General features: G+C 36.1%; 2 protein-coding genes across 5 annotated transcripts; both read right to left on the bottom strand.

The window, feature by feature from the left end:
* Positions 1-884: 884 nt before the first annotated feature.
* Positions 885-2,329, bottom strand: LOC108241960 (sialoadhesin-like). Of its 4 annotated transcripts, XM_037980441.1 has the most exons (5): positions 2,263-2,329; positions 1,792-2,169; positions 1,650-1,705; positions 1,418-1,500; positions 885-1,332 (listed from the first exon to the last, which is right to left on the bottom strand). In XM_037980441.1, the coding sequence occupies exons 1-4, from the start codon at positions 2,303-2,305 to the stop codon at positions 1,489-1,491; spliced, it is 489 nt and encodes a 162-aa protein (XP_037836369.1). In that variant the 5' UTR covers positions 2,306-2,329; the 3' UTR covers positions 885-1,332; positions 1,418-1,488. The 4 variants fall into 4 exon arrangements, with proteins under 4 accessions (XP_037836369.1, XP_017281956.2, XP_037836367.1 ...); XM_017426467.2 differs by having other exon boundaries at positions 886-1,332; positions 1,418-1,705; XM_037980439.1 differs by having other exon boundaries at positions 886-1,332; positions 1,418-1,727; positions 1,811-2,169.
* Positions 2,330-5,712: 3,383 nt separating this feature from the next.
* Positions 5,713-8,654, bottom strand: LOC108241935 (sialic acid-binding Ig-like lectin 10). Its single transcript, XM_017426436.3, has 6 exons — positions 8,019-8,654; positions 7,627-7,923; positions 7,405-7,504; positions 7,219-7,254; positions 7,108-7,140; positions 5,713-7,018 (listed from the first exon to the last, which is right to left on the bottom strand). Exons 1-6 carry the CDS (start codon positions 8,425-8,427, stop codon positions 6,973-6,975), a joined length of 921 nt encoding a protein of 306 aa, XP_017281925.1. The 5' UTR covers positions 8,428-8,654; the 3' UTR covers positions 5,713-6,972.
* Positions 8,655-12,875: the final 4,221 nt, after the last annotated feature.

Raw genomic sequence — 12,875 nt, 5'->3', positions numbered from 1 at the left:
AATCCTAAACCTAATGAAGTTTTCTAACCAAAGTACATGTGGTATTGTAAGGAGACAACAGGCTTTTAGATCCTGTCAAAAGAGACCACTACAAATGTAATACGTGTAAACCAAAACCTCTTGTGACAAAAGAATAATTTAACCATATTTTAGCACAAGTAACTGTATACAGTGTCTAAAAACTGTGCAAAAGTCTCAAGTCATTCCTCATTTGTTGATCTTTTGTTTTGTTTCTGTTTTTTGTTGTTTTTTTGTTTTTTAAGAAGATATACTGTTTAAAAGTGGCATTTTGAAGGTCTTTAAAGGTTTTCTTTACTTTTGTCTTCTTTTTCACTCATTTTCTGTCCATTACTTGATCATTTTTAAAGTGTTGTTTTAGTTATGCTATGAACCATTCATCCATAAAAAAGGCTCCTAAACACAAAAGATGAACCAGTGTTATATCCACACTTACCAAGGAACACATTTTAAGCTTAGGCTCTTTGACACAATCAGCCTGTTGCTATGACAGAATTTGTTCATTTCTTGGCATAAAAAATACCACAGATGAGACAGATTGACATATATAATAGTATTTTAGCACTAACAAAATAATTCCCAAACAATTATGAGCTTAAAACATGGCATACAGTAGAATCAACTAAAGAATTATCCATCTTTCAGATTTTGTTCCTATTTTTTAAAGACATGACTTTCAGATACTGTTCATCTGTTGCAGAATATCTTTTCAAGCCTGGCTTATCTTCTTTTTTCCTCCACCTGTTAACTTTCCTTACAGTATATATAAAAAACACACTGACTATATGCTGTCATGGTCAAATATAAGATCTGGTCCAACAAAAACCTTCAAAAAGTACTTCAGAAAGCCTTTTTTAATACCAAAAACAAAAGGCCTAAAATAGGGTGGTTTAAAACTTTTGCACATTACTACATACACTATGTTCAGGATTTGTAAATAATGTGGAAGAAATGGGGATAAATGGTGGTGAGTAGGGTAGTAAATACTTTAAATTGTCAACTTTTATTGGCACTTACTTTTTACCCGTAGGGGGATGCTTGTTTCAGTACGTCCTTCAGAGTATTGGGCACTACATGTTAGTTGTTTTCCATGGTCTTTAGCTGCTGATGTGAAGGTCAACGTGGAAACAGTTTTCCATCGAGCCTGTCCTGAAACTTGGGATGTTGATGTGGAAGCTGGCATACTAGCATAGTTCCATGTGAGAGTTGGTGCATAGTGAGGGCAAGAATATAAGGCAGTGCAGGTTACCGTTGCTGCATCACCTTCAAGAAATTCAGTTGATGGAGGACTGATGCTTAGTGCTAAAGAGGAGCCTGAAGTTTTAAACAGTGAACAAATGGTTAATAAAGTTTAAAGACAGCATAAAACATTACTTTATTCTTAATAACAATTACATACATTGGGCATTTATGGCTGTAGAAGTTCTTGCTCTTTTACCACCATAGTGTTGGACAGTGCACTCTATTGTTTCATGTTGTTTCCTGATGGTGAAAGTTGTTGTTAGGATGACTCTATATACGCCACCTCCAAGGCTGTTTTCAGTTTCATGCTTGTCTTTCAGTGGGATGTTTAAACTCAGTGTCGGGGAATTACGGTAACATGTGTGATCAGCAGAGCATTTCACTGTTACCGTCTTTCCAACCTTCCTTTCACCAGTGATTGTAATTTCTGGATCCTCTGGGCGGTCTACAAAAGGAAATGTGAAAAACTGAAAAAAAAGTACAACAGCATAATAAGTATATTGGATGCACAAGTTGTTACTGGCAACATACCCACGACTTCAATCCTTACAGTTGTATCAAAGAATCGGTAGGTGCTTCTCCCCACATTCTCTGGATCTACCCAAGGATAAAGTTTCTGGCTGTGGTGGAACCAGGTTACTTCGCTGATATATAGACTGCATCTGTTGTCATTTGTATGCACGCTTGTTCTTCCTCTGTATTGGTCTATGACATCATTTGGGTACCAGTCGTCACAAACCAAAGGGTAGCTATGGTCTGCCCACTGGTACCAAACAACACGACTTGGTCTTTTAGGTGGATATCTATAGTAGTCAAAATGGCAAGGGATATAGACGCAGGAACCCTCCAAGGCTCTAATATTGCTTGGCAAGTATACATGCCAAGCCTCAGATGTCCAGAAAACATAACCTGTAAGAGAAAAAAAATGGCTCAAATTAAATCATATAACTCAGTTAGTATTTATATGTTTAATAATCATCAAAGAAAAAAAAAGTTCAATACCCAGAATCAAGAAGCGTAGGAGCAAGGGGCTGAATTGAGACATTGCTGGATTAATGAAGGGTGTATGATATCTAAAAGACACATAAAATTATCTTTTACATTATGGATTGAAGCTGTATGTACAAATAAAATAATCAAATAAAATGATAATTTAAAAAATGTGTATATTTTAACAGTAATGTTTATAAATGTTTAAATGGGATCTATTATACAAAATTCACTTTTTACATATTTTTGTACTTCAATTTGGGTCTCTGCTGCTTCTAGAAACAGTCCAAGCACACACAAAAAAAACACCCAGCATTTTTTTGACAAGAAGTAAATGTTTTCTGGTTTCTGCAAAACAAAATGTCTCACAAACCTCGGTATTGTTGCGTCACAATCTCCGTTACCTAGCAACCCAAGTTGCTTTTTATTCTGTTTATACACTCTGCTCATTTCTTGGCATTATGCAGGCACTTCTTATAGTGAATTATCACTTGTCATATTTTCTATAAAGGGATGCCAGCTTGTCCTTGTTTCTACAGATGTGACGTTCAGTTGCATTGAATACAATGAAGTAGCTCACCACAAGAAGGAGCTGCTTCTCTAACTTATAATGATATTTAAGGCAAGCTGGGAAGATAAGTAGGCCTTCTATGAGGGGTGTGATCACACTCAACATCAGTCAGGTTACAAAAGGTCTCTTAAAGAGGAGCTTTAGAAACAATAAGGAACAACACTTCCCCTTTTAGGTTTCAGGTTTAGACAGGTTTTTATAAGAAATTATCTGAAAAGCTGTTTCAGAATTATTTTCTGCTATTGTGAGTTCATTCAGCTAGAACATTTTGTTTTGTTTTGTTTTGTTTTTAGAAAAAGAAATAATATTAGAGACTAGCCTACTTGCAAAAGACATTTGTGTAACAACTCGAATGATACTGAAAACTTTCCACTACAAAAACTACAAACATATCCCATTTGGGTAAATTATCAATAAGCAATCACAGTTTTTAACATGTTGGCCAAAGAAAAAAATTGCCAAAAAGTTGCAAAATGCAAGAATACTGTACTACAAAGAACATTTAGATCATTTACAATTTCTTTATTATAAAACTAAAACTAAGTCTGCCAAAACCAACTTTTTTTGTACATCAAAAAATATTTAAATGGTCAAAATACTCTTAAATCTGATTACAAAGCACTTAAGCTGCTCAGCTCAGTCTGTTGCCATATTACATAAAACGACAAAGTATCCCTGAAATCTTAGCTGAAAGACAGAAAATGAAGTTTTTGGGCCATATTTCTGATTTTACACCAAAAGTAATATTTTTTCAATATGGAAAGGATCCTAGCACTGACTTACCTCCAAAGTTGATTTCTTTTAAGATTTCTTCAAAATCTTTTGAAAGCACATCTTTTTATCAAGCCTCCCAGAAAATGTGGGTGGTGCAAGTTCCCTCTTTAACATAGGACAGTAAAAGAGCTTACTATTAAGGATGGTTGGAACTCCTCCCTGTAAACAAATATAAATGAAGTGTCATGGATGTGTTACAGTAATGTGGCAAGTTTTTGTTCTGTGTAGGACCTCCTGAATCTGTTCTTTTTATTACTCCAAATTAGATTGTAATTGATCAAGAAACAAGATGTAAAACCAGTGATTATGAGCACAAAGTAACAAATAAATAAATTGTTTAGTGGGGTCACAAATGAAGTGAGACTGACTTTCCATATACATGTATTTTTTGCAGCTTATGTTCATTTATGAGGCAGACTCATTTTGATTGATTTGTGTTTGGTAAGATCTAAGTATTTAAATTGTTTGATTTTTTTCTATTTTAAATATGGTACTGATGCATGATACAGCCTGGTAAGTACCAGGTACATACCCTGATACCAAAATTGTAAATGTTCATTCACCTCCTAACTCTGCTGAGAACATCTTACCCTTTTGATAGAGATGGAAACAGAACTAGCAGTTTAGTGAAGCATAAAACTGTCTGCTGATTCATACTGAACCCACTTAAAGAGGCTGCATCTCTTTCATTGTTTAAGTAAAAATGTAAAGTTTTATCTAATCTGTTTCACAACTGACTCAGATTGTTCCTACAGAAGGTGCTGATCCCTTGGCAGGTGTTCTTCTGTCTGTCTGTCTGTCTGTCTGTCTGTCTGTCTGTCTGTCTGTCTGTCTGTCTGTCTGTCTGTCTGTCTGTCTGTGGACTAATTTGTCAAAGTTGTAACATCACAAAATGTGAAGGATGCAGTTACAAAACCTGTTTATTGTTCTAAGTGATAAGCTCCCAATCACTGAGGGGTTTTGTTTTCTTTCTAAATGTAGAATATGCAAATCTTGTGACCTTTAAAGGGAGATGAATTCTAGGTTTTCACAACCCCTCTTCCTCCCCACACTCACCAGTAATGCTCATCTATTCCTAACGGCACACGGCATAATCGTTAAACTGCAGAGAATGTTGAACAATGTATTCACACCAACAAAAACGCAGATTTACTGTAAACTGCTATTTGTGTGTTGGACCGTATCCATTCAGCTGCGTTTGACCTCAGCTTTACGCCTGAAGAGGTTTCTGAGCTAAAAAACAACCCCCACCTGGCAAGTACCCAAACCCATTCATGTTGTAGTTTCTATTACGAATACTTTCTCAGACACAGTTTTATTATAATCAGTATTACTAATATTATTAAATGACTACAATTTTGCCTGCTGATATTGTTCTGATGTAGTAAATAAAATGCATTTATCTATCTAGTTGGTCAGTTGAATGTGTCTTTAGTGAGCAGCGTACTGTTTGTTGTCCATTATTTAAAGTTTTATGTAGATTATGCAGTTTCACTAAGAGAAAGTGCTGGCTTTATGTGACTGAAACGTATTAAAATCATAAGCATAAAAAAATGAAAAGGTGTTTACTATTCTAGATCACATATTCATTTAACTGCTTTTTCTGTTGTCATTGTTATCTTCTTTGTTGGATTACAAATCAAAACATTTTCTGTCACTCAGGTATTTAACAGGATTCATTGTCAATATTAGTTGTGTTTAATGCACAAACAACAAAAGGTTTTACATTCCTTTCAAGGAATACAAATCACCCACTAGCGTTCATGCAATATTCTGATGTCTTGTGTGATGAGTGAGTTCTCAGAGTGTGTTGTCAATGAGTCTCAGCTACTACCACCAAACTTTAGCTCAGTATCTGTAAACTGACTGAGTTTACAGTCAGGAGATGACAGAGCAGGAAATCCCACAATTTTAAGAAAACTCCTTGTTTGACATTTGTTCCTGTCTGTTGGTTTTTATTCTGCTTTTATTTGTTTATTTTCAGAGTTTTAAAAAGTTTATATAGTAACAGTTACTGTGGAAACAAAGTGGCCTCCCTAATGAATAGATTTAGTTGAGCCGACGTCTCTCGGGTCACGAGGGCCCTCTTGTCCATCTTTTACTTTGACATTTTGTTCTTTCTTTGATTTAAACAGATTGAACAACAAATGTGTTGAAATAAGCAGTAGTCACACATGTCCAACCTTGAATTATACTCTTCATCCCTAAGTTTGTGTTTCCCTGCCACAGATGTATGATTGTGGAAAGGAAACAGACTAAAAGTCTGGGAGTTTGATTCTTTACCTCTTCAAATGCGGAAACCCAAAGTTGCTCCTACATGCAGGCACGGCTCCATCTTCTGTGTTCTCTATGTATATGATGCATAAATAATAACCACTTGAGGCCTTTTGTAGAACTAAAGTAACATTAAAAAAGTATATACATACAAATCATGGATCATATGGAAGTCAGCGTAACATTGTTACTTTAAGTTCACATTGTTCACTGTTTATAGCATTTCATCTCACTCTGCCAGCAGCTGGTCAGCCACATATACATATAATTCTTATTATGTGTAATCCTGCTTAGGAGCTCCCTAATAAGATCCCTGTGTTTGTTTTATTGTAATTTTTTTTTCCTTTAACTCATAATTCACAAATTGTTCTTTGCTAAACAGGCTGTAAATCCATTGACAAAAAACAAAACGTATTTGAAAAATTCTTTAATGTGGTCACAATGAAGTGAGAAACAGAATCATAGACTGCAGTTGTGAGTCTCTGGTTTGTGAAGAAAAAGACAACAATTTGATTTGTTAAACATACATGAGCACTAAAAAAATAAAAAATGATACAATAAAGTTCAGGTTTTAAGCTTGAAATAGTTCAGTACACAGTTGAGTCACTGAGATTCAATGTAATAATATGCAACAAGCAAAGAAGTGATTCTATCATTTATTGAAATTATTTTTTATTACCTGCTAAAACAAACACTTTCAGAAAACCTGTAGCTGTTTGTGGGTTGGACTACACCCACTCGGCTTCTCGCCTGAGACGTTTCCTGGCTGTGTGTTGTACTTGGCAGCTTTTGTGTTTAAAAATAAGAGAATCTCAACAGACGCAAGATGGAAATAAACCACCTGCCAAGTGCTCCGTATCCTTTCTGTTGTAGTTTCCACTACAGCTGGTTTCTCAAACTTAAGCACTGACATTAATCAGTAATCGCTTAGCTTGTAGTAACAATAAGATATCAAAGCAAAAGTTTATTAACTGCATAAAAAGACTAACAGAAAAAAATGCAAATCCTTTACAGAACATGAAAAGCACAAAGTATATAAAATAATGCAACCACCATTTTCCACTTAAAAGAAAACTGCAGTGAGAACAACCATCCTCTGGTCTTCATGAGCTCATGTGTCCTGATGTTTGGGGGCCATTAGAACGAAACCTGTAGATATCACAGCTTTATTTATAGATTCATTTAGATGTGACAACAGAACAAACAAACAAAAAAAGATTCAGATGCTGTTTTCTCACCTGCGCGACATCCTGGACAGCCGGTTCCACATGCTAAATAAAATGGAACATTTTAAAAACATTAAAAGATTTATTACACAATGAACTGAATCTGCTTTACGATTATTTTACCTGCCATCCTGACTTTGAAGCTCTGCAATGCGTTTTCTTCAACAAAAAGTAAAACAAACAATTAATAAGTAAACAATTGTCTAAGTCTTAGGGTTAAAACTCAGCCATGATTGAGGAAAACTGTTTTCTTCAAAGGTGTTTTTGATTTGCGCCATTAGTCCATATCTAGACTTTAGCATTACTCACTTGTACTTTTTCATCATGACAATGCAGAGGAGTCCAAAGATCACAGCAACACTGGTTGCCACTGCGACAGGAATGATGATGTGATTAAGGTTGGGTGAACCTGTCAACAAATGAAAGTTTTTTTCTTAGCAAAGAATAATGTTTAACTTAGAAAATACTGTTTGAGTATTTTAAAATTGAGGACTTCCACAAAGTTTAGCACACAAGAAAAGAAAATCTCACTTTTGACATTGAGTGTTACACGTGCAGATGATGTCCGCCCTCCATTAAATGTTGCTGTGCAGGTCAGATCAGTGGTGTCGTGTTTTTCCTCGGTAACAAACGTCAGGATAGACTCCACCTCCCAGATTCCATAATTAATGTCGTGATGAACCTCCATGATCTCCTCTTTGGTCCCCAGACTCCATGTGAATGTAGGCCTGTGTGAAGGGCAGGTATGGCGGACCGAACACAAGACAGTGTAAGGTTTTCCTTGAGTGGCCGTCTCTGGATGATGCAGTACAGGTTTTGGAGGAGGAGCTATTTATTAACAAGGAAGATGTCAGTCAGGGAAAAAAATTATTGAACAAACAAATGATACTGATTTGTGAAGTCATGAAAAGATGGTGACATACAAAGCATTTTCAACTCAACACAATCCTCAACAAAGGAGAACATGTCAGTGGTGGGATCGTTGTTGTCTGCTTTAACCAGTTCGATCCGGAAACAGAACGGGCCGTTGTCATGATTTTTAACTGGCATAATTTCTAAGGTGCAGTTGCTCTGACCCAGAGCTCCCAACAGCTTTGTTCGACCCTTAAAGCTGTCCTTGATTTTTGTGTTACCCTCGTCGTAGATTATTTGGTTTCTGTCGGATTTATGATGCCAGATGCCTCTGAGTCTGGATGTAGGCAGAGTTCCCCGGGGATGGCTGAATGAACAGGGAACCACAACACAGGAGTCAACCAGGGCCTCAAGATTATTCACAACTTTGGCCTTCCACTCCTCACAAAACACAAGGCTGCAAACATCTGAGAAGGACATAAAAGGAGTAGTTAAAAATTACTAAGAAATGGCAAAAAAATGAAAATAGAAAAATGTTCAAATACTTTATCAGCTAAAAGCAGACAGAATATGATCATCTTCCTCTCTTTGTCCATTCTTCTTAGGTGCTGATGGTATAACTTACTGCGTGATGTTTAAATCAAGATAGAGGATATTAATCTAAAATGTGAATAATATATTAAAACACACAGTGAACAACTGTTTTGGTCCTTTATTTCATTGAAAAAAAATACACAGATAATATAATATTAATAATAAGAAAAAATAAATCCTATTAGAAACTTTTAAAACTAAATATTTTAGAGGGAAAATAAATCTTTTTTTGAGCAGCATGGCGCCATGAAACAGTGTTAAAGTTTTGGAAAATAACTATTACCTTATTTAAGATAGTTTTTAGTTTAAAATTTAGAAATGACTACATATTTTGATTTATTTGACAATGAAAGATGTTTTTACAGATAATGTCAATAAATTGAGTAATATGGGTAAAAAAAATGTTATAATATAAAAAAATAGGCTTGAAAATACAGAAAATCTCTATTTAGTTTTGGTGTTTCTGATAAATTTAACAAAAAGAAAATATTATTAATAAAACAATCTGACATACCCTTTTTTAAATAAACAAAATATTGTTGTCAAACAGGCAAATGAGTTTTAAAATACAAAAATCCTTTGAGTCATCCATTTTCTTTACGTCCTGAATCTTGATCAGAGTGTAAACGTTGACGTTTTGTTTTAGCGTTTTAAAGTGATCATGTTTGTAGGAAAACACACCCAATTTGCATTCTAAAGGCGTGCAGAAACATGTCCTTCAATAGCACATTATTATAGACAGTACTTATTGTAGATTCTAATGCAATTAAGGAAAAAAATTAAAAATCTGACAAAAGGGTTCAAAAAAGTGCCTCCTGCAGAACAGCCCCTCAACTTGTGTGAAGTGCAGGATGAGCCACCAGCATAAAAGGCACGATGTGTAGTTTAAACAAGCTAGCATGGTATATTTGCACATTTTATCTTAATTGATTTGGCAATGAATGCAATTGAAATTGTTAAGGTTTGAAAAAAATCAGTTATAGCTAATGAAAAAAAAGATTTTTTTTTACAGTGCAGAGTCTTACCTGATAAAGCTCGTGTCTTGCTGACTGGAGCTGTATGAGCTGTTTAGGAAGTTATAAAGATGCTATGATGCTCCAGAGACAAATAAAAAAAAGGACTAGATCAGATGATAAATATATCTACATGGTGAACACTGCCTCCAGTTCAAAACACAACAAATGATGTCCTATCACTGTATGAAAAAAAGTTGTAGATCCCTCTAGTGTCTGCATGCAAGACACATTTCTGTGATATTTTTGAATATGTGACCTCAAGGGGGAAATATACCCAAATGTCAATAACACCCAGTCTAAAAAAGTACCGAATTATGAATGCCGAATTATCAACCATGCCCTTGCATATACTTTCACACAGTTAGGAGACCCTCTAAAAAGTTGGCAATGTAGTCTGCTATTTTATTATCAGTAGAAGAAAAGAGGTGGCCAAAAAAATCTATGTATCTACAACCCCAATTCCAATGAAGCTGAGGCATTGTGCAAAACATGAATAAAAACAGAATAAGATGATTTGCAAATCCTTTCAACCTATATTCAACTGAATACACTACAAAGACAAGATATTTAATGTTCAAATTGATAAACTTTGTTTCTTTGCAAATATTTGCTCATTTTGAATTTGGTGCCTGCAACACGTTCGAAAAAAGATGGGTCACTTTTGGATTTGGAAACTTGAGGAATGCTAAAAAAAATCCTGTTCGGAGCACAGGTGAGCAGGTTCATTGGAAACAAGTGAGTGGCATGATTGGGTATAAAGGAAGCATCCCCGAAAAGCTCAGTCGTTCACAAGCAAGGATGTGGCAAGGTTCACCACTTTGTGAACAACTTTGTGAGCAAATAGTCCAATGGTTTAAGAACAACACTTCTCAATGTACAGATGGAAGGAATTTAGGGATTTCATCATCTACAGTCTATAATATCATCAAAAAAATTAGAGATCTCAACAAATCTCTGCAAGTAAACGACAAGGCCAAAACCCAGCATTAAATGCCAGTGACCTTCGACCCCTCAGGTGGCCCTGCATTAAAAACTGACATCATTCTGTAACGGATATGACCACGTGGGCTCAAGAACACTTCAGAAACACATTGTCAGTGAACACAGTTTATCGCTACATCTACAAGTGCAAGTTAAAACTCTACCATGCAAAGGGAAAGCCATAAATCAACAACACCTAGAAATGCTGCTGGCTTCTCTGAGCCCGAGCTTGTCTGAGACGAAATGAAGCAAAATGTTGCATCAAATTCTAAATGAGTGAATATTTGCAAAAGAACAATAAAGTTTATCCGTTTGAACATTAAATATCTTGTTTTTGTAGTGTAATCAAGTCTGAGGCCTTCTTCTCTGTTTACTGTTCAACATTAAACAGAGGAGGAGGTCTCAGATTCCAGCTTTCTAAAACATATATTGGAGCATTAGGCCTGATCCCCAGGCAGTTTCACTCCAACCGAGTCCCACATTCATGTGACCAGAGTGGCCCATCTGTAAGTCAGGCTAACAAAGACCTGAGCCTCTATTGTGAGGAGTGAGGACAATCTACATATGAACCCAGCTTACAGAACATCTCAGCTTTAAAAGCTCAAACTCCACATTCTCTGTTTTTTGAATTGAGAAAGCTCCTCAGACGAGGAGCAAAATGTCTTCAACTACAGAATAGAAGTCCAGTTGTTTTTGTTTTTAACCGTTTTTTGGATTCATCATATCCTGGATGGCTGAGAATGAAAGGTTAAGATACAGTAGGTGTCATCTAAAAACCTTTTTGGGAACATTGCTGGTACAAGATGGTTTCCTGTACAAAAGTCAGTTTGAAAGAACAAATAAGGCAAATGTTCACTCTCTGACAATTAAAATTAGGTATCCAGATGAATAGAAATGAAACTGTATATGTTTAAAGTTATGATGACAATGTGCTTCCTTTACTCTTTCAAGTCAAGATGTCTGCCTCAAAATAGGCCTATATAAGATCAAATTGGGAGTACCAACATGTTAGTAGTGTGTGACACACCTACAGGCTTGGATACAAGCACTGATTTGGTGTGGGACTTCCTCAAAAACCCATTGGGTTCTTTCTTGCAGCTTCTGACAGACTGGCACTGGATTGGAGTTGATGTCCAAGCTGATCCCACACGTTTGATGAGGGAAAGATTGGAGGATCTGGTTGGTCAGAGGAGGACTTTAATTAGCAATTAATGGACACAAGTGCCTCAACCCATGGCTCCCAAAATTGTGATGCCAGCAGTAATGACATAGTCTCTCTCCAGAACATTGGCAGGATTGGTCGTTTCACCTCTGCACTGCCATATTTGCACACTATGGTCTTCTGTGGTAATGTAGAACCAAGATACATCAATAAACATGATACAGTGCCACTCATCAGTTTATGCCTCCTGGTTATGGCAACACTATAAATGCAGCCATCTCTGCTCTGGTTGTAATGGCAGCCTTTAAATGGGGAAGTGAACCTGTAGACTGGCTAATATTAGTCATCGAGACACGGTGCAGGATGACACTGGGTGTCATGTCTGGATGGCAGGGGCAGATGTCATCGGGTTCTGCAATGGTTAGTCCACAATACAGAAATCCTCCCTTGAGGTGATCTGTTTAGGGCAACCAAAACTGTTGCGATGTGCATGAGTGCTCTGACATCTGTATGTCTCACATGCCAGGCCCTATCAAACTCCATCAAGTGCTGGTAATGCTGTTTGATGTGTCTTCAATGCATCCCCTGGCAATTGGCACCGGCCAATCTAAGGCAAAGAAACCATCCTGATTCATATTCAGTCAAATAAGACCCAATTTTAAGAATAAGAGCATTTTTTTTAAATAACAAGAGTTTATGTTTAAGAGAAGGAGAGAGACCAACTATTTTCTCTGGATTTTTCCTTTACTATCACATCAGTTCTTCATAGGCTTAACATACTCATTTAAAAACACTAAACATAAGTTTAACTGTGATTTACATCGGCTTGCTAATTTAGCTCTTTAACCTTTTCTTAATCTTAAAAAAAAATGATATGCATTACTGCTCCCACCCCACCACTTGCTTTTCTACAGAAGTAACAAGTTTATTATTAGCGCTAACTTTGACAAGATCTACACTTTTTATTTATAAATGAGATGTCAGATTTTCAGTTCTTCTTTTCCTGTGGTTCACTATTAGAAGAAGTAAACAACAAAGTTCACAGAAATGACCTATGTGAGAAGGCCACATTGCTGCCAGAAGTGTTGCATTTAGTAAGTTTAAAATAGAGTATATGAAAAAATAAGCACCAAATACTTGAGAAGTAGCTTACTCTCACACAATTTCAGGATTTA

This window comes from Kryptolebias marmoratus, linkage group LG16, assembly GCF_001649575.2.
Source record: "Kryptolebias marmoratus isolate JLee-2015 linkage group LG16, ASM164957v2, whole genome shotgun sequence".
Lineage (NCBI taxonomy): Eukaryota > Metazoa > Chordata > Actinopteri > Cyprinodontiformes > Rivulidae > Kryptolebias > Kryptolebias marmoratus.
This window is presented reverse-complemented; position numbering and strand designations above follow the sequence as displayed.